At 39.6% G+C, this 24215-nt stretch overlaps 2 protein-coding genes across 7 annotated transcripts in view; one reads left to right on the forward strand and one right to left on the reverse strand.

Annotated features, from left to right (window-relative positions):
* The window catches only part of NAPEPLD (N-acyl phosphatidylethanolamine phospholipase D), a 53930-nt gene extending 50550 nt beyond the window's left edge, over nt 1–3380 (forward strand). For all 6 annotated transcript variants that reach the window (XM_049096654.1, XM_025449547.3, XM_025449548.3 and 3 more), the window contains exon 5: nt 1–3380. In XM_049096654.1, coding sequence (XP_048952611.1) covers nt 1–123 — 123 coding nt within the window. In that variant the 3' untranslated portion in view covers nt 124–3380.
* Nucleotides 3377–24215, reverse strand: part of ARMC10 (armadillo repeat containing 10) — a 25812-nt gene continuing 4973 nt past the window's right edge. The window contains exons 2-6 of the mRNA XM_025449551.2: nt 14871–15019; nt 12066–12200; nt 10414–10590; nt 5281–5352; nt 3377–4380 (exon numbers count right to left, since the gene is read on the reverse strand). Coding sequence (XP_025305336.1) covers nt 4132–4380; nt 5281–5352; nt 10414–10590; nt 12066–12200; nt 14871–15019 — 782 coding nt within the window. The 3' untranslated portion in view covers nt 3377–4131. The remainder of the gene's footprint in view (nt 4381–5280; nt 5353–10413; nt 10591–12065; nt 12201–14870; nt 15020–24215) is intronic.

A 24215-nucleotide genomic window follows, 5' to 3' on the forward strand; every position in this document is an offset into this window, starting at 1 on the left:
CATTACTTAGAGCCCCCAGTGAAGCTGAGTGAGGCTCTAGGAAGATACGGACTTAACTCAGAAGATTTTTTTGTCTTGAAGCATGGAGAATCCAGATACCTCAACGCCGATGAGGAAAACTGAATAAATGTGAGCACAGGAGCTCTTAGTGACTAAGGTATCCTCTAAGAAAGACCAAGGAATTCCTGAATATGAGATTTTTTTTTTACATTGGGGAAACAACTTCTGCAAATTAGTGTTTTATGTTTTGCTTGGTAACTTGCTTGCTCCTCCGACTGCCAGTTCATACAGAGAAAGAAGAGTTCAGAGGTGGGTCATTTCCATAATGAATTGGTGACGGGGGATTAAAATCTTGTCTTAATGGTATAAGCATTGCAATGGAACTATTTTTTAACAAGAGCACTACACTTTAGTGGTAGTATTTGGAAGTTATGAAAACTGATTTTTGAGGTCTTATTTCTGTTCTTCTGGTTAAGGGCCTCCTGCAAGATTGAGTCTATCTAGCTAGACTGTTCCAGAGGCCTGCGCATAGAAACCCGCTTCTTGTATTCCCAATAGAGAATGTGGTGAAATCGACAGCCACATGCTTACAGCAGCTCTCCTTGCTCTGTCAGGATTAGCTTATATGCCAAATGTGAAGTGATTTATTTTTTTAAGCATAGAAACATAGGTTGGGCTAGGTTCCCATTTTTAAAGACTTAATTTTTAAAAAGAGGAGTATTTTCTGTTGCACGTCTACAATCCCTAAATCGGAAGTGGAGCTGGGCAGAGGCAGGGAAAAGGGGGTGGTTATAAGGACATGATTGGTGACATTTTCTATTTTTAATTTAAAAGACCTGCTAAGCACAAAGATAGCTGCAAGGAAATATTTTATAAAGATAAATGCAGATCTTAAAATGTTAATAATTCTCTGTATTCCATTTTCTCTCCATCTGCTCATTTCTCCCACTCATTTCATAGCTCCAACCCTGAATATATCAATAAGGTCTATAAATATTTTATGTTTTACATGATTCAGATGGCTTGTATTTTTATATTAAATGACCTCTAAGCATGATTCTACTTTGCTAAGCTAGTAATACTAGCAATTAAAAGAAAAATGGTGATTTTTTTGGCAATTAGCTGACTTGAGTTTAGTCCTTTAGGGGCTCTCTGGCTGCTTGACTGCTCTCAACCTTCCATGAGAGCCGATCAGATACATTAGAGGCCCATCCTGTCTTTCTGCTCCACAGTCTTGGTGAGGTAAACTTTATTCACACAAAATAATCAAAATAGGTTTTCTACACCAAATGCTACCCAGCAGTATCCTATTTTCACATACTATATATGCACGCCACCTGTTAGCCACATAATCTCAATTTGAGTCCCTCTACCGTGGATCCCGCCATATGTCACCTATGCGCACTGTGCCTCAGTTTCCTCACGTACAAGAGGACAATTTTGACCTACCTCCAAAAAATGTGAATAGTGATTTTTTTTAAAGCACTTTGAAAATATAAGGGAGAAAACTATTTCTTAAGACATCACTGCCTAATATAGATCAGTAGATCTGAAAGCTGAAAATAGGCTCGTCCTTTTGAATAGTGCATTATTCCTGCTGCAGAATCCACCATATATATTTAGGGCACGAAACACTGAGGACTGACAACTTTATCTCCTTTTGTAAATTTGAAGAGTCACAGACAAAATAAATGTAAATGATCATTTATCAAAATTTAGCATTTTTATCTTACAAAGATGCAAATCAGTCAAGGGGAAATGTGTATATAATGATGTGAATGTACGTGATTTGGGGCACTAAAGCAGAAAAAATTTACCTATAAAATAACCTTCAGGAAAAAAAAAAGCTGAATCACCATAAACCTTTTCACTCCAAAGGAACATTCTAGCAAGCAGATGGGAATGGAGGTGTTAGGTTGAGGGTGGTTTAGCTGGCGGTGGTGGGGGCTGCTGGCACCCTAGTACTAGCCTGTGTGGTCACCTTCCTTGCTGTTGCCTGCCACACTGAAAATTCATCTCTCACCTCTGCTTTGTGAAGACCATCTTAATTTGTCTTCTCCATGAATGGCCTTAACATTATTTCTGTATTCACAGAAACTAACTGCAGGTCTCTGAGCACTTTAAATCATGTTCCATCCAGTTCATTTAATGAAAAGGACTGCCTTTTTCTAGGCCTTCTCAGAAGCTTTAATTTTTATTACCATTCACATTCTTTCTACATTGACATCTTGTTTGTGAAGAAGTGTATGGAGCTTCATGTTTCCTCGTAGAATCACGTGCAGTTTGTGTGGTTTCAGTTTTTTCACTTAGCTACATTTTTGCAGGGTTTATGTACAAAGCAAAACCAAATTTTGAAAAGTAAGCCAAATCCACTCTCTTGCATCCATTCAGTCTAACATAGGGCATAATGCCTTTTACTTGGTCTTACCTGATCAGTTTCATTTTGCTCTCCAGTTAGCCAGCACCCATTCGAACCTGTGAGATCTTACGGACAGTCCCTTCCTCCTGTAGTAAGTGATGGACACCCAGAGGTTGGTTCTTCCTTGACCAGAGGGTCGGATCACTCATTGCGGGGGGAATCCCACCCAATAAAAGCCAAGATGTGCCATGACCTACATAGATCAGGAATTCCTTGTGCACTTTGACTTTGTAATTTTTTAGGAAGTTAAAAATGACTCCCCTTTTATCTAACATTTTGACATTTCAAACTCAATGCTCTGAACCCCAGAAACTGGGATTATCTCTTAAACTAAAGACGGAGGAAAAGAAATGGCGTTTTAGAATCCAGTGCTGCTGAAGCACATCAAATCCTAGTTTTTACTCATGCATACATTTGTGTTTTCATAAAGAGGCAGATTTAAACATTCGTTATAAAGGAATGTGCCTTTCAGGGAATTAGGACATTTATTTATCAGTAATGCAAACATAAGTAGTGTTCTTGCCAGCATATACACATTACTACCGTAGCCAGCTGGGAACTAACATGTTTTCACCTTAATACGGAATCCTTTTTCTACTGTAAAAAATATTTCTTGCAAGTTTGATTTCTGTATAAGGCTAACCCTGAAAATACACATTTTTCTGTTTGAGGATTTGTGACTTCCTATGGAAATCCAAATGAAGTTTAAAGTACTTGTACAGCTTTGCCTTAAATACCTGGAGTAGGAAAGCTGCTTGCTGCTTGCATATGGATTTACCTAATACTAAGCATGGTGACGGTTATGAACTTGAATATTATAAAACCTGGCTGAATTGAAATCTATTAATATTTTTATTCCATAAGCTATTGTGACAATGATTACAATTAAAATATACAAAAAGCTAAGTAAAATATGGATGAATATTAATAAATAAAGTACTATCAAGAGAAAGCACATAAACTTGTTTTTTCTTTTTTATTTAAAAAATTGTAAAATTCATGCTGATAGTTAAAAAATTCAAACGGTAGAAGGTGTACATAGGAAAGCTCCTTCCTTCATCCCACTCCCAGACATCAATCTCTCTGGATATAAGCATAAATAGTTTTCATTTAAAAAAAAAAACCCAGCCATTTCCTGGATGCCTTTCCACATGAGCACATTCAGACTCCTTATTTAAGATGAGAGAACTGATTTAACCAGTTGCCTATGGACGGAGTCACACGCTACATCTTCAGAGGCTGGCCTACGGAATGGGAGTGGTGAGGGCGAGGAGACACATGGACTCAGAATAAACTCTCATGATGAGAAGAGACTTTTGGAAGCAGTATGGCTGGGCTGGCCTGCTGGCCTCAGACTCTGGAAGCCCTCCCTGCCTCAAGCACCGGGGCTCTCCGGCTGCGGCCCTGCAGCAACCAGCCAGTCACACGTGAAGGCAGGTGACAGCACAGCACTTCCAAGGACGCAAGGTTAGCTGACATGTAAATAAGGCAACTGTCGCGTCACATTAAGGAAATAATTGAAGAAGTAAACTTGGCAAACAGCAAATGAAAAGAAAGGGTATCAGAAAAAGCTCTTCAGTTCACTTGGTATCGATCAAATGGTTCAGAACTGGCTCAAAATAAGCCACAAGACCATGGCAGGTTCTAGCTGGGTTAATAATGAAATGTGGTATTTACTGTTTAAGATTCTACAGCTGGCAGATGAAAACTAGTCAGAACCTGGGTATGACTGTTACCTTTTCCTTCACGTCTGCATCATGGTGTTTGGCTAAGGCCCTCATTTTCTGGGCACACTCTTCTCCATATAACAGGAAGAACAGGGAACCTTTAGGGAAAGTAGGCTGAACAGCTAAAGAACCTTTTTCGAGGCAGTTGTTTATATTCTGAGATAGCGTCAGGACTCGAAGAAGAATCTCCTTTGCCACGTGGCCGTCATAAAGGGAAACGAATGAGGAATCCACCTGCAAGAGGAAACCAGGAGTATTATTTTAATAACAAAAATATTCTTCAGGTATATTTTTGCATTTTAAAACTACATCAAATACATTTAAAAAAAAATCTGGTCATAGAAAATTATCCCTAAAATCCTCTAATCTAAATGTAAAATATGAGGCACCCCTACACTATACACTAATGGAAAAAAGGTCTCACTGTTTTAGCTAAAAATAGGATTCTCTTGGGAGTGCTAGAAGGCAGTCATTTGGAAAAATACCCACATCCTTTTTAAGGCCCTCCTAGTCTCCCTGGGGATCATGGATCCCCCAGAGCTGTCCTGTGTGGGCGCAGGGCTGGGGCGCCAGGACGAGCAGCTCAATCCAGCAGGTCCCACCTTCACAGGAGTAGAGGCCTGTTCTGTGTCAGTACCACCTTCGCTTTCTTCAAAAACACTTATCACAGCTTTTAATTATTGTGTTCGTTTGTTACATATTTTTTTTGTCTCTTTTCATAAGTTCTGTGAGGCCCAGCACTGTGTCATGTGTGCTCACTGGTGTGTCCTGGCATTCGGCTCAGCGTGTGGCACATCCATCAGTAGACTAGTGTCTGAGCAGACGTGGAAGACACATGCGAACACGTCAAAGGGAAAAGGTGTGGTCACATACGTGTGGCCCAAAATGGATCAACAGAACAATTATAATTTATTGTTGCTAGGGAAGACTTTCCCAAAATGATTCTTTAAAATATGTTCGTTACAGACAATTTAGGAAATTTGTGTAGACAAAAAGAACCAAAACTACAACAACAAACCCCCCTGTGCTCCTCACTGATAGTCTGTTAACATTTTGGGATAAATCTTTCTATATCTGTCTGTCCAAATCCATTTATTTTTGTATACTTATAAAACAAGTATGTGAGCTACTTACTTGGGCACCAAGTAGTACCTCTGTCATGGCTGGATTTTCAGACAAATTCACAAGCAGTTTCAAAACTTGAACCTGAAATAAGAATCATACGGGTTTATTTCAGACCAGCGAGCATGGATTTGCTCTCCCCGGCACCCTGTCCTCTTAGCGTGTCCACGCTTCAAAGTCCTGCCTGGGCTTCACGGTCTGGCTCAAATTCTCTACCCCATGGAGCCCTCTCCTCTACAACACCTGGCACACAGCAGGGTTATTGAAACTAAATTTCCAGCTACATTATTAAAGGAGAAAATGGTGAGTATCTCAATGTCCACCTGCCTCACCCCTAACCCGTGGTAATAATCTTAATGTAGGTTACATAAATGATCTTTATTACAATTACTGGTAAGTGAAATATGATCTTTGGAACAAAAAAAGGAATCTCTCAAAGCTCAGTTTATTTCTATTTAAAGTATGGAAATTTTGGAACAGCCTGGTTACCAAGACTAGATAAAAATATGGCTCTTTACTTTTTAGTAGGTTACTATGAACCTTTGAGCTTATCTTTTTTTAATGTGAAAAATGTTTTAAAATCCTTTAGGCAGTGACATAAATAATTGGCAACAAATGTTAACTTAGAGCTGACTAGCTAAAATATCTGCATTCCTTTCACTTATAATCAGTCAGTGCAGTAGCCCCCCTCATCTGCAGGGGATACATCCCAAGACCCCCAGAACATGCCTAAAACCGTGGATAATATCCAGCCCCACATACACTATGTCTTTTCCTATACATACATACCTATGATAAAGTTTAATTTATACATGAGGCACAGTATGAGATTAATAAAAAAAGTTATATAAATAAATACAGTCTTGAAATATCCAATACTATTTAGTATACGTGCTGCTGAAGGGAGCACTCTCTGAAAACATCTTATTTTTCTATACTCACCTTTCTTACGAGATGACAAAATGCCTACGTGACGAAATGAAGGGAGGTGAATGACACATGTTGTAACATGGCACTAGGCACTTCTGACCCTCTGACAGTAAGCCAGAAGGATCACTGCATCCCAGCTGCGGCTGACAGCAGGTAACAAACCACGGAAAGTGAAACCATGGATAAGGGGTTGGGGAGACTGCTGTCATAACATTTAAACTGAATTCCTGTTTAGAGACGAAGGTCATATAAAGCTGTACTTTATACAAGATACCTGAAATTACACAAACTGAGAAGCGAGGAGGGACAGATGTGCTTTCTACTAGACCTGGAAAGGAACCCAGACCTTTATTTCAGAAAACTTTTTAATACAAAGGTCTTGTGTATTTCCGATAGAACATTTTTAAAAAGATTTTATTTTTAAAAAGATTTTATTTATTCATTTTAAAAAGATGTTTTAAAAATATTTTATTTTTAAATAAAAAGATATTTTTTTATCTTTAAAAAATAAAAATTTTTTAATAAAAGATTTTATTTACTCATGAGAGACAGAGAGAGGCAGAGAAACAGAGACACAGGCAGAGGGGGAAGCAGGTTCCATGCAGGGAGCCTGATGTGGGACTCAATCCCAGGATACACCCTGCCAAAGGCAGATGCTCAACCACTGAGCCACCCAGGCGTCCCATTATTTTTAAATTTATTTTTAAGTAGCCCCAGTGTGGGGCTTGAACTCATGACCCTGAGATCAAGAGTTGGATGCTTAATCAACAGAACCACCCAGGCGGCCCTCCTACAGAACATTTTTCAAAAGTGATAGAAAAGCACAAAGGAAAAGGAAATTGCCCCCCTATTTCCATGACCAAAACGACCACTTAAGTTTTGTTATTTTTCTTTATGGTCTTTTTATACACCTATACTGTATCTCACATATTCCTTGGGTCATGTTTGTTTGTATTTATTTATTTATTTATGATAGTTTATTTATTTATTTATGAGTTTATTTATATTTATTAATTAATTAATTAATTATAGTCCTACAGAGAGAGAGAGGCAGAGACACAGGCAGAGGGAGAAGCAGGCTCCATGCACCGGGAGCCCAATGTGGGATTCGATCCCGGCTCTCCAGGATCGCGCCCTGGGCCAAAGGCAGGGGCCAAACCGCTGTGCCACCCAGGGATCCCGTATATACTAATTTGTTAAGGAGGATAAAAGGCTTTGCTTAAATTTTTTTATCAGCCATTTAAACTTTTTTTTTTTTTTTAATAAATACATGGCCATGATAAATTTCAAACTGCAGAGGGAAACAAGGATCAAAATAAAAGCCACCATCCTGTCTGCCTGTCCCGCCCCCTCAGCAGAAACTACTGGTAACAGTTTCTTGTGTAGGTAGGGACCGTGTTTATGTTTTTCAAATAGACATCCTTTATAAATTCTAGCCTCTTAAGGTAACAGAGGAAAGAACTTTTGACCGTTACACAGATCAGGTCTGGCCTGACTGGCCACCAGCAACAATAAGCATAAGTTTTAGGAATAAACACTTGTCCCCACTGTCAGTGATGTTTTATTAAGAAAACAGGAGTTCTGAAACAGGAAGGTCCCAAACCTAGGAAATAAGTCTGAGGTCAGAATCCATAAGGCCTGAGTGGCCAACGAGGGCAAGTTTATAACCAGGGAATAGTAACAGCTAGTTAGCAGCCTGAATTAAAATTCCACGTTGCTAGGCTCTGGAAGGGAGTGAACCATGAGAAAATAATTTACAGAGCACAATTACAGATTAAACAGCTGCAGGTGTCCCTTGCTTTTCAAATGTTTGCATTACATCACTTCGCTTTTTATAGAAGACCTACATTATTGGTACCTGTTTCCACTACCCGAAAGAAATCCAGAGGATTTTCGTTTTTACAAAAAAAAAAAAAAAAAAAAAAAAAGAAAAAGAAAAGAAAAAACCACAGCGCTGGGTGTTTGTTTTGCAGCAAGCGTTAACAGGGGCAATGCGCAGTCCAGAAACTACACTCAGCATTGGGCAGCCAGAGCTTTGAACTGTGTCTGTGAACATCTGTGCTATCTTGATTTAATTTGTGCATCGGTTAGCAAGATAGGTTCCAAGCTATCAGAAAAGTCTGAGAGAGGTTGGGGGGCGGGGAGGTGTGTGTTGAATGCTCAAAAAATTTTCCATATAAACTACCGGTAAGCACTGCTCCACTTCACACCATTTTGGCTCAGGAAATGTTTCCTAGGAATGCCCTACTTTCAGATGGGGGTGGGGGGATACCTGTCGGTATTCTGGTTTGAACCATGTTAAGTCCTCTCTTTTTCTCTTATCACATGTGCCATCTTGTGGTGACTCCACGACATTTCTTTTAAGCCACTGGTTTTCTTTGCTCTCAGTGCAGATTTAACAAGAATTATCTGCGTTAATCTTCCATTATTTGTATTTGGTTAGGAATCAGTGTTGTACCCAAAGGATGGTTATGGTAAGGTGAGCTCTCTTAATAAAAATAAGATTTCTAAAAAATCAATTTTGGTGGTAATTTACTGAGAAAATATCTAAAATGGGTACATTTTCTCACAAATGGATTACTATCCAAAAGTTCCTTTGCAGGTTGGAAATTTACACTTATTTTTTGTGGACAATGTTATAATTGGTGGTCAGGTTCCCAGACAGACCAAAAAAGCAACGTTTCTATCCCAGAAATGCTGTACTAGGCAGTGGAATGGAAAAACAAACCAAAAATAGAACATACTATTGTGGTGAGAGTCATCTTCTAAAAAGACATAAAATATATTAAAACACAGACCATGTCTGAGACAGATCTATACAGCTCCAAGGCCAGACTCGCCTGGCTTGGAACTCCTTGTTCTTCCTGAAGTTTTGGGTAGAGCTGCTGCAGACATAGGCAGAGGAGAGATCTGTCCTGTATTTGCAACACTCTAAGGTAGAGGGAAGGGGTTCCTTGAGGCCTCAAAGGCTGGAAGTTACTTTGTTCTACTGGAAAAAGAGATGTTGATGGGTGTGTGCATTTTAGAAATTGCCTATGGATGGAGCATATTTCGAAAATATTGCTAAGAATATTATTACATTTAATTCTGAATGCCTTTGGGTATGCTTTAGACCAGATCTAAGGAACTCTGGTTACTGGAAATGAGGAAAGGCCAGAACAAATTTTAATAGGGCTACAGTGAGGCTGTCTTGGAATCCCATTTGAGATCTATAGAAATAACTTCAGTGATGTTGAATATTTGGAGTAGGGCTTTACATTTGGTCCTTTGAAAATGCTTGTGCATTTTTCTCTCAATTGTGCCAGAGAACAGCGACCAATATAATAAAACACTGATGATCAACCCAACTAATCAGAGCCTTTGATTACTCTATCTTCGGTTTTTTTTTTTTTTTTTAATTTTTTTTAATTCATGAGAGAGACACACACACACAGAGGCAGAGACACAGGCAGAGGCAGAAGCAGGCTCCATGCAGGGAGCCCGATGTGGGACTTGATCCCCGGTCTCCAGGATCACCCTGGGCTGAAGGTGGTGTTAAACTACTGAGCCACCTGGGCTGCCCTACCTTTATGCTATTTATGCTATGTTTTTATGCTATTTCTTAAAAAATGGCATTTGAGAAAAATGCCCACAAATATGAGAGGTTTACTTTCACGGGATGTCTCCTGAGATCCTATTTAAATAGGTCAATCTCTGTTGCCTTCTACCTCTGTATAACTGATCAAAATCAACCACCCAGACATCCATTATTAACTTAAAAGTGGTTTTCAAAAGATTTTTCAGCAAATAATGGCTAAATCAAAAAAATGTTTCTAACTGCAAGGTGAGCAAAAAATTCAATTAACCAGCATTATCTCTCAAAGATTCCTTTTAATCAATCATGTATAATTCAACCTGGTGATGGTGGGGGAAGCCCACTACATCATGTCAGTAAAAGGTAAACTGATTTTCAGAAAAGCAAACAAATGACAATCTACTGATAAATGAAACAGCACATTTTCACAAAAGAATTTTGAAACGCATACTTGGGAATAAAAATAATCTACTTTCTTAAGCTCATGAAAAGGCTTTTAATAAATGTTAACTGAACTTACTCTTTTTTTTTAAGGGATACTAACAAGACAGGGGACTCAGAAATTTAATCCTCTCTTAATAAGCTTGATGCAATAAGCTCTTAATAAGCTCTCTTTCAAGTCATAACTGCTTCATTCGTACCTTGGTGCTTCCATCCCCCGTAAGCAACACGTGGAACAGGTCTGTGACGTAATCAGTAAGCATGTGCTGGTGGTCGTTGGTCACGGTCATGTTTGTTAATAGTCTCAGCCCAGCCAGCTGCACGGCAGAGTCCAGGGGACCAGAGAGGACATCCTTACAGACTTGATTGACGTATACCTGGGAGGGGGGAGGGAGTGAGCATCTTAGAATCTCTAAAAATTCATCTTTGAAGCAGTAACTTTTCTGCACGGCAGAGAAGGGCTGTTGTTCAGGGGGAGGCTGGGTCCTCAGAAAAGATGGCTTTCCAGCCCTCCAACTTTGGTAAAAATTTTTTTTTTGAGCTACCTTTGTTAATACCAGGCAATGTGCGAGCATTTTACAAATACGCCTCACCTACTCCGTAACATAGCTCTAGTGAGGTAGGTGTTGTTAATGGCCATTTGACAGACAAAGACAAGTCCTCAAAGAACTTAGATCAATAATCAAGCCAGCGAGTAGGGAAGTGATGTCCAATTCCAGAGACCATGCTCCCAACACCAGTGGTCTCTCAATTGTGGGGGGTCTCCCATCTCAGGCTTCCTTTCTGTGTCAGCTGGTGTGGACACACGAGGATGCCAGGGAGACCTGTCTGGCCATCTTGCATCACGGTAAACACATTCACAACACGGTCTAGGGGCTGCATCATGTTAGAAGTAAAGAATAGGGTGATCAAAGTGAAACAATTTTTTTCTAGGGTTAGTTCTATCAAAAGTAAGCAGAGGCAAAATTGTCTTTGGCCCAATTTTCTTATTTACCTGGGTACATCTGAATGAAGTGCTCCTTCCTGATGTTGTAACTGCCACTGGCAAAACGTAATGCAATGCCGGTACCACTCCTATTTCAGACACGCTAGAACTAAATGCACCGTGATGGAAAAGTTTCTGAAACTGCTTTCTATTTCTGGCCAGGATCTTTCCAGCTTGGTAAATTATGTCTCAGATAATCACTATTCACCTAACTGAAAACTCCACCAGAAATTCTAAGCGATAAGAAAAGTTTCCTAATATAAAATGCTAATGACCAATTGTCCCATAAGCCAGTATTAGGTTAAAAAAAAAAAACCCCAAAGATTCCACGTTACCATAGAAACCAGAGTAATGGCAGAAAAGCAAAAGGGATTAAACAACTTGTGTTGACAGATGAATAAATAAAGCGAATGTGGTCTGTATATACAACAGAAAATCATTCGGGAATGAAAAGGAAGGACATTTTGTCATTAGCAACAAATGGATGGACCATGAGGGTATTCGGCTAAGTGAAATAAGACAGGAAGACAATACTGAAGATGGCACCTATATGTGGAATCTAAAAAAGGTCAACTCACAGAAACAAGAGTGGCATGGTGGTTGCCAGGGGCTGAGGAATAAAGGAAATAGTGAGATTTTGGTCAAAAGGTAGAAACTTCTAGCTTTAAGGTGAATAAGTTCTGGGATCTAATGTATAGCAGGGGGACTGTATTATATACTTGAAAGGTGCTAAAAGAATAGATCTTAAATATTCTCACTAGGTTGACAAAAAGGTAACTATGTGACGTGATGGAGGTCTTAGCTAACACTATGGTTTTCCCTTTCATTTATAGTAAACCTACCCATTTATGATTTCAGGTAACTTACCTTTATCTTGACTTGATTTTCAACATTCACGCTCAGGTTATTCAACGCATTTAAAGCTTTCTCTTTAATGCTGTGGTTGGGATTGTTGATTTTGCTTCCAATGATTGGAATACCACCCAATTCACGTATAATGACCTAAGAGGGGAAAACACAGGACCATCACTTCAATATGCACCCCCTTCATCAAATTTTTTGCATCCACAAATACTGATACAAATTAATGACTCTTTGCAAACACCTTTCCTATGCACAATCTGTAATTCTTTTTTTAAATTACTTTCCATATTTTAAAGGTAAAGAAAATAGATTGAAAATAAATTAAGATATGTAATTATTTAAAAACTGTAACTTGAAGATCTACAATGAAGATTTGTACAGCTACTGAAATGAACTCAAAGCAATTTGCAAACACATGATTTTACTTTGAAATAAGATATGACTTTTCTATTATAGGCACATTTGGAAAATTAGGATACTAAAATAATGTTTTGCTAAAATGTATTTTTTGGAATACAAATCCTTCAAGAGTAATAGTCGTTCCATTAAAAAAAAAAAAAAGGAGATTCCACAGTTAAGTAAGTTAGAGAAACTCTGGGCAAAGTAAGTGTAGACACTTAATATAGTGAAGCATCCATTATGCACTGGGGATCTCCAAGAGCTTTTCCATGAAGTATACACAAAAGAAAGGGTCATTTTTCAGTGTGTGTGTGTGTGTGTGTGTGTGTAGGGGAGAGGAAACCCCTATTAACATCTTGAAGAATTAGAGTTCTACACAATCTGGGAAATGATGCCCAAATTTTCCAAGAAAAAATAATCTGGGGATTTCTCACAATTGGTTGCAAGACTATGCTACTCTGTGCCTTTGGCCCCAACAGTGGATGATATTTTAATTCTTACAAGAAAAATAAGCTGAAAATTACTTCTGTCAAAACAAAACATGCCCTTCTATGAGAAAAAGAATGAAAGAGTATCATGGTGTCATCTGCTCTTTACCAACAGCCCCAAACTCTACCATCAAGAGTGGGCTCAGGGATCCCTGGGTGGCGCAGCGGTTTGGCGCCTGCCTTTGGCCCAGGGCGCGATCCTGGAGACCCAGGATCGAATCCCACATCGGGCTCCCGGTGCATGGAGCCTGCTTCTCCCTCTGCCTGTGTCTCTGCGTCTCTCTCTCTCTCTGTGACTATCATAAATAAATAAAAATTAAAAAAAAAAAAAAAAAAAAAAAGAGTGGGCTCAGCATTAGGACGAAAAAACAAAAAACACCTCTGCTGTGCAAGTTGGGCTCTTCCTGAGAATTTGTGATCACTAGAAATTTTTTTTTTTAAGATTTTATTTATTTATTCACAAGAGACACAGAAAGAGGCAGAGACACAGGCAGAGGGAGGAGAAGCAGGGCTCCCTGCAGGGAGCCCGATGTGGGGCTGGATCCCGGGACTCCAGGATCTCACCCTGGGCTAAAGGTAGCCACTCAACCACTGAGCCACCTGGGCATCCCTGTGATCACTAGAAATCTAACCGTTTTTTGACTATCCTATTAAAGCAGATCAAGGTACTATGATTTCTGACAAGGAGTACTGACCCCCATCACCCAAGAAAGCACTCGTTGGAACAGTGGCTGTGTGGATCCACTCCCACTACAGTTTGTTTCAGAGGGATATTAAAACTATGGCATCAGAAATAGCTCTGGAGGCCAGCGGCTTTCTTTCTATCCCTGTAATGAAAACTTCTCTGTGGCCAGAGAGACAAAAAACCAGGACATCAAAAGACACAGGGATAGGGATCCCTGGGTGGCTCAGTAGTTTAGCGCCTGCCTTCGGCCCAGGGCATGATCCTGGAGATCCAGGATCAAGTCCCACATTGGGCTCCCTGTGTGGAGCCTGCTTCTCCCTCTGCCTGTGTCTATGCTTCTATCCTTGTGAATAATAAATAAAATCTTAAAAAAAAAAAGACACAGGGATAAGCAAGAGCCAAGAGATGGCGGGAGAGCGAGCCCTGGTAATGCTCTCAGCAACCTTAAACTGTCTTCACTTGTGCCCAAAGCCAGTGCTATGCTTGGATGTACAAGTTAACTGAGCTCAGTATTTTCCCTTTTGGGTTTAAAATAATTTAAGAAGGGTTCTGTCACTTGCAACTGAAAGAATACGAGTAATCAACAGATATTCTTTAAATTCCCCTATAAACCTCAAGAGCTTATACTGTAAGCCTTGCCACACTGGAAAGTATTTGAAACAGAGTATAAATTCAACCTCATTTTGTTTCCATGACAAAGTCAGCGAAAGGCATTAACTAAAAATCATTACACATTTTTTTCTGACTTTTTCTCCATGGGGATAATGGGGAAAAGGAAGCATAGACTTGGCGTTAAGACTCTACTGGTAGAAGCTGTCTACATGCTTAGTGGTTGTCAGTGGCCCAGGGCCCAGGGCCCAGCATCAGAACCACGCCCCCAAGACCTACATACCACGAAAAGTATGTACTTGATGTTAGCAATGCTGTCAGTAATGCTTGCTGAATTTTCAAGAATTAAAAAGGCCATGCAATGCTAAGTGGGGAGCAGATAACACTTACCACACATGTGATGCCTGTGACCAACCTCATAAGGATCTAGAATCCCAGTAACACTCATGTCCCTATTTGGCTGTGCTTTTCAGAAGTAAACAGACATTATGCTGTAGCTACACATCCCCAAACCATATAGATGATGAGAGCGAGGCTCTGGGATTAAGTACCTCACCAGGGTCACAATTAACTGCTACTATGTAAGGAGTTACACAGGAGGCGCCCATTCTGAAACTAGGTACTTACTTGGTTAGCTGAAAAGGCTGCATTGTTACCCAGAGTGACCAAAGCTCTTTCAATAATTACAGGATCATCAGTTGACTCAAGCAGGTAGAGGAGTTTCTGGAGCTGGTCAACATTTAGGACATCATCGTATGAACCATTGGTTAAGTCTTCTGCAAAAGAACAAAGTTATTTAAAATCAATATGAGATTAAAAAAATTAAAAAAAATTTTTTTTTAAGAGAGTGCATAAGTGTATGAGCGGGGGTTAGGGTGAAGAGGGAGGAGGAGCCTGACATGAGGCTTGATCTCATGACCCCGAGATCTGGACCTGAGCTGAAATCCAGTCTGACACTTAACTGACTGAGCCCACCCAGGTCCCCCTAAATGTTTTTTTTTTTCTTTAAAGACTTCATTTGAGAGAGAGAAAGAGAGAGAGAGCATGAGCAGGGTGAGGACGGGCAGAGGGAGAAGCAGACTCCCTGCTGAGCGTCATATAGAGACTTGACCCCAGGACCCTGAGATCATGACCTGAGCTAAAGTCAGACACTTCACCAACTGAGCCACCCAGGTGCCCCTAAAATTTTTATTTATTTATTCATGAGAGACACACAGAGGCAGAGACACAGGCAGAGGGAGAAGCAGGCTCCATGCAGGGAGCCCGATATGGGACTCGATCCTGAACTCCAGGACCACACCCTGGGCCTAAGGGAGGTGCTCAGCTGCTGAGCCACCCAGGTGTCCCTAAAAAAAAATTTTTTTTTTAAACAGTATCGAATGCACTCTGATGCCAGGCACAGTTTTAAGCACTTCATATGTTTTATCTTGTTTGATCTTCAAGTAACCTCTGGAGGAAGATATTTTTTATAATTCTCAATTTACAATTTATGGACTTATTATTATTATGTCCAAGGCTTATGGACATTAAGAAATCAGCCAGCGGGGGCACCTGGGTGGCTCAGTTGATTAAGCATTTGACTCAGGGTTGTGAGTTCAAGCCCCACATTGGGCTTCATGCTCAGCATGGAGCCTATTTAAAAAAAAAAAAAAAAAAAAAGAAAGTAATGAGCCAATGGTCACTTGGTACTTCTCTCTCAGTAAGGCACTGCAATGCTTGAGCATTTTCTGTCTCTTTTAAAGACCAGGTACTGGGATCCCTGGGTGGCGCAGCGGTTTAGCGCCTGCCTTTGGCCCAGGGCGCGATCCTGGAGACCCGGGATCGAATCCCACATCGGGCTCCCGGTGCATGGAGCCTGTTTCTCCCTCTGCCTGTGTCTCTGCCTCTCTCGCTCTCTCTGTGTGACTATCATAAATAAATAAAAATTAAAAAAAATAAAAATAAAAATAAAGACCAGGTACTTGCATCCAAGGGAACACTTGCCTGGAGGCACAGTTTTTCATTAAGGAAATGGATTTGCATTAAATGGACTTTTTCTGATCACAGTGTTCAGGCTGGAGAGAACTCCATGAGAGTAGTCATGTTGGTAGGGTGGCGTTTTTGTTTGGTTGACGTGAACATGGTGTGATGACAATAACAGTTTTTTTTTTTTTTTTTTTAGAATAACAGTCCTGTTGGGGGCAGAGAGAAAAGCAACGCTTTCATTTTGAGTAAATGCTAGAGCAGTCAAATGCTGGATCTGATCACTTCTGGTCACTGGTCAATTCTAAGTCACTACTTAGAATTTATAGCTTTACTTTTGAGGGAAAAAAACCTATTTACAGAAATTACCACAGGAAAAACAGAAACAATTTTATAACCCCATCATTGTGTTATAAACATAGAACAGGATTCCTGAGAAATGAAACTAGGATTACATGTTAGACAATGCACCGTCCACAGAACACTGCCTGGGGAGGGCGGCTTACAACAGTGGGTGCTATATGTCACAGCTGCGCCTTTTCTTAGTCTTTTCTTTTTTCTTTCTTTCTTTCTCTCTCTCTCTTTCTTTCCTATCTATCTATCTATCTATCTATCTAATCAGATTACGTATCTGAGTGAGAGAGCCCATGGCGGGATGAGGGAGAGCCAGAGATCTCAGGACCCAGAGATCAAGACCTGAGCCATGCTTCTTTTTTTCAAATACTGAATTATTAAAGGTGGTTATCTTTGGGCATTGGATTATGAATGACTTATTTTCTACCCTGTGCTTATGAGCACTTTATTTTTTTACAATAATTACATATTACTCCCGTAATGAAGATAATTAAGTATACTGCTTAAAGATGAATCACCGACAAATATGACGGAAAGGGACAAGTATTCAGATTGTGGGAAACAGTAAGTGCTATGTCCTCCTGAGAAAGCCAAATAAGAAACCTGTTCAGGAAATTTAAAAGCCGAAAAACCAGCTTTTTCTCACTCCTAAGTTTTATACTTAGGGCCTCTGGACTATGCTTTTACTCCTGAATCCATTACCTGCCTCATTTGCACTTTATAAAGCAATATTTCACTCCCAAGAGATTTGAAAAGTGAAACAATGACAAAAACAGATTTTTAGAATGGAAAGAATATGGGGGGGGGGTGTTCATCCAAATTTCTCTTTTTACACACCAGGGAACTGAAGGCAGGATTGTTTAAGGATTTGCCTGAAGCCACACATGTAGTTAGTAGCAAAAACCAGAGAAAGGAAAATACAAAGTGCAGGCAAGTCACTCAATCTCTTAGGGGTCTCAGCTTTCTCAGCTATTAAAAAAAAAAAAAAAGGAAAGGAGTCGATCTAAGACTTGTAACTGGTTCCAAAGGTGCCTATGCATCTTTCAAGTGTAATTTGGTACACATATATGTGGCAGAAAACAAAAAACTGGATTAAAAAGTGGGCAGACTACTTGAATAGGCATTTTTTCAAAGCAGACATACAGATGGCCAGCAGGTCCATGAAGAGCTGCTCAAAATCACTAATCATCAGGGAAATGCAAATCAAAACCACAGTGAGCTATCACCTCACACCTGCCAGACTGGCCATTACCAAAACCACAAATAATAACAAGGTAGGTGAGGATGTAGTGATAAGGGGACCCTCATGCATTGCTGGTGGGAATGTAAACTGGTGCAGCCGCTATACACAACAGTCTGGAGAGTCCTCAAAAATCTAAAAATACAATTACCATAGGATCCAGCAATTCCACTTCTGGGTTATTTATCTGGAGAAAATGGAAACATTAATTTGAATAGAAATACACGTACTTCGGGATCCCTGGGTGGCGCAGCAGTTTGGCGCCTGCCTTTGGCCCAGGGCACGATCCTGGAGACCCGGGATCAAATCCCACATCGGGCTCCCTGTGCATGGAGCCTGCTTCTCCCTCTGCCTATGTCTCTGCCTCTCTCTATTTCTCTCTCTGTGACTATCATAAATAAAAATTAAAAAAAAAAAAAGAAATACACGTACTCCTTTCTTGCAGCATTTTTTATAATAGCCAAGGTGTGGAAGCAATCTAAGTGTCCACTGATAAATGAATAGGTAAAGAAGTAGTAGTATGGGGCAGCCCGGGTAGCTCAGCAGTTTAGCACTACCTTCAGCCCAGGGCATGATCCTGGAGACCTGGGATCAAGTCCCACGTCGGGCTCCCTGCACGGAGCCTGCTTCTCCCTCTGCCTGTGTCTCTGCCTCTCTCTCTCTCTGTCTCTCATGAATAAATAAAATAAATAAAATATTTAAAAAAGTAGTAGTATATATACACAATGGAATATCATTCAGCCATAAAAATAAGTGAAATTTTGCCATTTGCAACAACATGGATGGACCTCGAGGGTCTTATGCTAAGTGAAATGAGTTAGAGGAAAACAAATACCACACGACTTCACTTATAGGTGGAACAAACAAAACAAAAACCAGAAACAGACTCATAGATACAAGAAACAAACTGTTGGTTACCAGAAGTGGGAGGGATTTGGGTGCAGGAGATTAAGAGGTACAAACATCCAGTTATAAAATAAATAGATCATGGGAATGTATAGGAAGCACAGGGAAAGTCATCAATAGTATTGTAATAATTTTTTATGACAGACAGTAACTAGAGTTATCATGGGGATCACTTTGTAATGTATAAAAATAACAAAAAAGTTTATCAGAAAGAATAATATTCAAATGTCCTTTTATTATGAGGTCATGTGTTTTTACTTTTAATCTATTAATGCTATAAATTACATTATTATATTTCCCAATATGAATCTTCCTTATGCATCCACTTGGCCTCGTGCATCACTACTTTAATGCCCTGATGGATTTGATTTGCTAATATTTTACTGAAATCATTATATCTTATTCATAATTGAGACAGATTTATAGTTTTTTCATGTTCTCCTTATCAGGTTTTGGTATCAGGTTGTTAAATAAATGAATTTGCGACTATTTCCATCTTTTTCAGTGCTCTCAAACAGTCTTAGCAGTAAGGAATTACAATTTAAGTTGAAGACCAAAAAAAAAAATAAAAAAAAAAATCACTTGGCTCTGGTTTGAGATGGTGACACAAGAAAATCCTGAACTGACCTCCTCACCCAGACACACTGAATCTATAGCTACATAGAGAGTAATTCCCTCTGAAAGAAATCTAGAAATGAGGAAAAAAAAAAAAAAAACCCACACTAAAACTGGTAGAAGAAGATGAAACACAATCTTGCCATAAACACCAGCCTCACTGCAGCAACACACCAGCAGGAGGAAACTCACAGCTCCAGCTTCTCCCTGAGGAGAAAGGGCTTTGGACCCCACATCCCGTGTTCCAGCTTTTAAGACTTCTACCTGAGATATGGACTTCCAACATCTAGCTTTGAAAGCCAACAAGTCTTGCATCCACTAGACCCCCCCAGGCTACAACAAACTGAGAGACAGTTTTTAAAGGGCTTGCACATGTGAAGCACAGCTAACCCCCTGGGGCCAGCAGAGGCATAGACTGAGGCCTCTTTGCTTATCTTCATAACTGCGAGGCAGCGTGAAGGGCAGGCTTCTATTTTAACAAACATCAAGGGATGGACAGCAATACTCTCCAAAGATGGGGAAACTGGATGGGCACCACCTTTGCACTCTCCCTGTGCCTCATGCCAGGTTGCTATTATCTCCCAGAAAGCAGCCCTTGTTTTTGTGGATGCTATCCAAGACATGCCCTTGACCACCTGGTTCTGGCAGCCAGCAGGGCTTGTGTTCACAGGTTCAGTGGGATGGTAGCAAAGAAATAGTTCACAATCAGCCATCACTCCAGGGCTCAGTTCGGAAGGTTCAGACAAACACCCCTCTCTGTCTTCACTGACAGGTATACTTCCACACTTTAAAAGCTGCTACCTGAAGGTCTGGCTTCTAATCAGCCTCTAAGCACTGAAGGAGATCCTCCCCTTTGGGACACTGATGGGTCTTGGCACACCCTCAACTATTAAAAACAGACTGCCTGGACAATCACAGAGTTTGGAGAGATGATCAAGAGCTGGGAACAGGTGAATAGTAAGGTTCATTTCCTACATGGCACTGGACAGAAAAATGTAAGAAAGTACCAAGGAGAAGTCACAGAGCTGAAAAATATCATAACTGAGCTGAAAACAACAACAAAAACAATCTATTAGAGGGATTCAAAAACACACTAGATGAAGCAAAAGAATGGATCAGTGAACTCCAAGATAGGGCAGGAGAACTCATCCAATTAGAGCAGGTTAAAAAAAAAAAAAAGTGAAGATAGCTTATCGGACCTATGGGATAACAACATCAAGTTAACCAACATTCGCATTATAGGGGTCCTGGAAGGAGAAAATAGAAAGGGGCAGAAAATTTATTTGAAGAAATAACTTCTCTAACCTGGGGAAGGAAACTGACATCCAGATCCAGGAACCAAAGAGAGTTTCAAGTAAGAGGAACCCAGAGAGGCCCAAAGCAAGACACATTATAATAAAAATGTCAAAAGTTGGGGAGCCTGGGTGGCTCAGTCAGTTAAGCACCTGATTTCAGTTCAGGTCATGAACTTGGGGTCCTAGAATCGAGCCCCATGCCTGGCTCCACGCACAGCAGAGTCTGCTTCTCCCTCTGTCTCTGCCCCTCCTCCACTCATGCTCTCTCTCTCAAATAAACAAATCAAATCTTTTTAAAAAGTCAAAAGTTAAAGACAAGGAGAAAATCTTAAAAAGCAACAAGAGAAAAACAAATTACACGATAAGAATGAGCAGAATTTTTTAGCCAAAACTGCAGGCCAGAGGGTAGTGTCATGGTATATTCAAAGTGCTGGAAGAAAAAAACCCTGCCAAACAAGAATACTCTAACTGGCAAAACTGTCTTTCATAAATAAAGGAGAGAAAGTATTTTCTAGATAAGCAAGAGCTGAAAGAGTTCAGCACCACTAGTCTGGCCTTTTAAGAAATGTTAAAGGAATTTCCTGAGGCTGAAACAAGAGGGTTCTAATTAGTAGTAGGAAAACACAATCAAGTGTAAATCTTGCTGGTAAAGATAAATTCATAGTTAAGTTCACAATAGTATAATGATGGTGGGTAAATCACTTTTCTTATAAATCTAGTATGAACGCTAAAAGTCATTGTAAAAAATAGCTATCAGTACAATAATCTGTTAAGGGATACAGAAGACAAAAAGAATTATAAATTGTGATATCAGAAATATAAAATACGTGTATGTGGGGGGAGTAAAATGTAGAGTTTTAGAATGCACTCAAACTCTAGTTATTATCAATGTAAAACAGACTGTTATGAGAGGTTTTACGTAAGCCTCATGGTAACCACAGAGCAAAAACCTATGGTGGATAAACAAACATTAAAGAGAAAGGAACCTAAACCTACCACTATCATCAAATCCCAAAGAGAGCAAGAGAAGAAAGGAATAAAGGAATTACAAAATAGCCACAAAACAATTAACAAAGTGGCAATTAGTTCATGCCTACTGAAAATTATTTTAAATGTAAATGGAGTAAATCCTCCAGGCAAAAAGTCCAGAGTGGCTGAAGGGATAAAACTAAAACACAAAAACAACAACAACAAAAAAACAAAAAACAAGACCCAATTCACATTCTGATTCTGGTCACCCATTATAACATATGGTGAGTGTTTCCAGAGCACCAAGCAATTCTTGGACACCAACTGGTTCTACAATTCAACTCAATTTTGACATGATCCACCTGCATCAGATCCCACAGATTCCAGCTTCAGCCCCTCAAAGGCTGCCCCCCCCCCTCCCCTCACTTTGCATGCCAGGGGGCAAGGCCAAGTTGTCCCCAGTGCTTCTGATTAACTAGGTATAGATCAGAGATTTCACCAGCCTCCACCGTGGTTGCAATTAATTTGCTAGAGCAGCTCGCACAACTCAGAAAATTTTACTTACTAGGTTTATTGTCCTCTAATTTTAGTATACGCGCTGCAAACTGAGCACAGTTTATTACCCTCTAATCACATGCTTGACTCCCTGGCTACAAGACCCCATCCCAACGGACTTTCCAATAGTTACCATTAACATAACAAAAGATACCTTTATTGTTCACAGCACTTAGAAAATTCTGAAGGTTTTAGGAGCTTTGTGCCAGAAATGAGGATGAAGAATTATTCTGATTCAAAATCACAATGTAACACTAACTACCTGCTGTCAAGAGACTCACTCCAGTTTTATGGATACACATACTGAAAGTGCAGTGAAAGGAGAGAAAAAGATATTCCATGCAAATGCAAACTATAAAAAAACTGGGGTAGCTATACTTATATCAGACAAAATAGATTTTATTTTAATTTTTTAAGATTTTATTTATTTAAGAGAGAGAACGGGGAGCAAGCACGAGCATGGGCAGGGGGAGGGATAGAGAGAGAGAGAGGGAGAAGCAGAAACCCGCTGAGCAGGGAGCCTTATGTGGGACTTGATTCTAGCACCCTGAAATCACGACCTGAGCTGAAGACAGACGCCTAACCAACTGGGCTGCCCAGGCACCCCAAGACAAAATAGATTTTAAAACAAAGATTCTAATAAGAGACAAAGAAGATAATTATATAATGATAAAAGGATCAATCCAATAAGAGCATATAACATTTGTAAATATGTATGCACCCAACACGGGAGCATCTAAATATATAAAGCAAATATAATCAGACATAAAAGGAGAAGTAGACTACAAGACAATGGTAGGAAACTTCAATACTTCACTTTCATCAATGGATAGGTCACCCAGACAGAAAATCAGTAAGGAAACATTGGATATGTTAGACCAAATGAACTTGATACAGGCATTTACAGAACATTCTATTAAAAGCAAAATAAGATGTTCTTCTTAAGCACACATGGGACATTCTCCATGACAAATCATACAGTAGGTCACAAAATAAGTCTTAATAAGCTTAAGAAAACTGAAATAATATCATCCATCTTTTTCAACTATAAGGTAGTGAACTAGAAATAAACGACAAGAAGAAAAATGGAAAATTCACAAATATATGGAGATTAAACATGCTACTGAACAATCAGTGAGTCACAGAAGAAATCAAAGGAGAAATAAAAAAATATCGAGACAAATGAAAATAGAAATGCAACATACCAAAACTTATGGAGTGAAGCAAAGACAGTTCTAAGATGGAAGTACACAGTGATAAATGCTTACATTAAGAAACAAGCAAGAGGGATGCCTGGGTGGCTCAGTGGTTAAGTGCCTGCCTTTGGCCCAGGGCGTGATCCTGTGGTCCTGGGATCGAATCCCACATCAGGCTCTCTGCATGGAGCCTGCTTCTCTCTCTGCTTGTGTCTCTGCCTCTCTCTCTGTGTCTTTCATGAATAAATAAATAAAATCTTTAAAAAAAAAAAAAGAAACAAGAAAGATTTCAAATAAACAACCTAACTCTACACCTCAAGGACCCATAAAAAGAACAAAGCCCAAAGTCAGAAGGAACGAAAGAACAAAGATCAGAGCAGAAATAAATGAAATATAGAATAGAAAGAAAATAGAAAGATCAATGAAGCTAAGAATTGGTTTACTGAAAAGATGAACAAAATAGGCAAACTATTAACTGCACTTACCAAGAAAAAAAAGAGAGGACTCAATGAAATGAGAGGTGAAAAAGGAGACATTACAATTGATAACACAAAAATACAAAGGATCTTAAGAGAGTATCGGGAACAACTATATGCCACAAATTGGACAATCTAGAAGATATGGAAAAATTCCTAGAAATATACAACCTACAAAGACTGACTTGAAGAAATGAAAAATCTGATTGAAAAAAAAAAAAAAAAACAACCTGATCAGACCAATTACTAGTAAGGAGATCTAATCAGTAATCAAAAATCTCCCAACAAACGAAAGTCCAAGACCCCAGAGCCTCACTAATAAATTCTACCAAATTCTACAAAGAAGGATACCAATCCTCAAACTCTTCCAAAAAAACAGAAGAGAAGGGAACACTTCTAAACTC

Source organism: Canis lupus, chromosome 18 (assembly GCF_003254725.2).
Source record: "Canis lupus dingo isolate Sandy chromosome 18, ASM325472v2, whole genome shotgun sequence".
NCBI classification, from domain to species: Eukaryota; Metazoa; Chordata; class Mammalia; order Carnivora; family Canidae; genus Canis; species Canis lupus.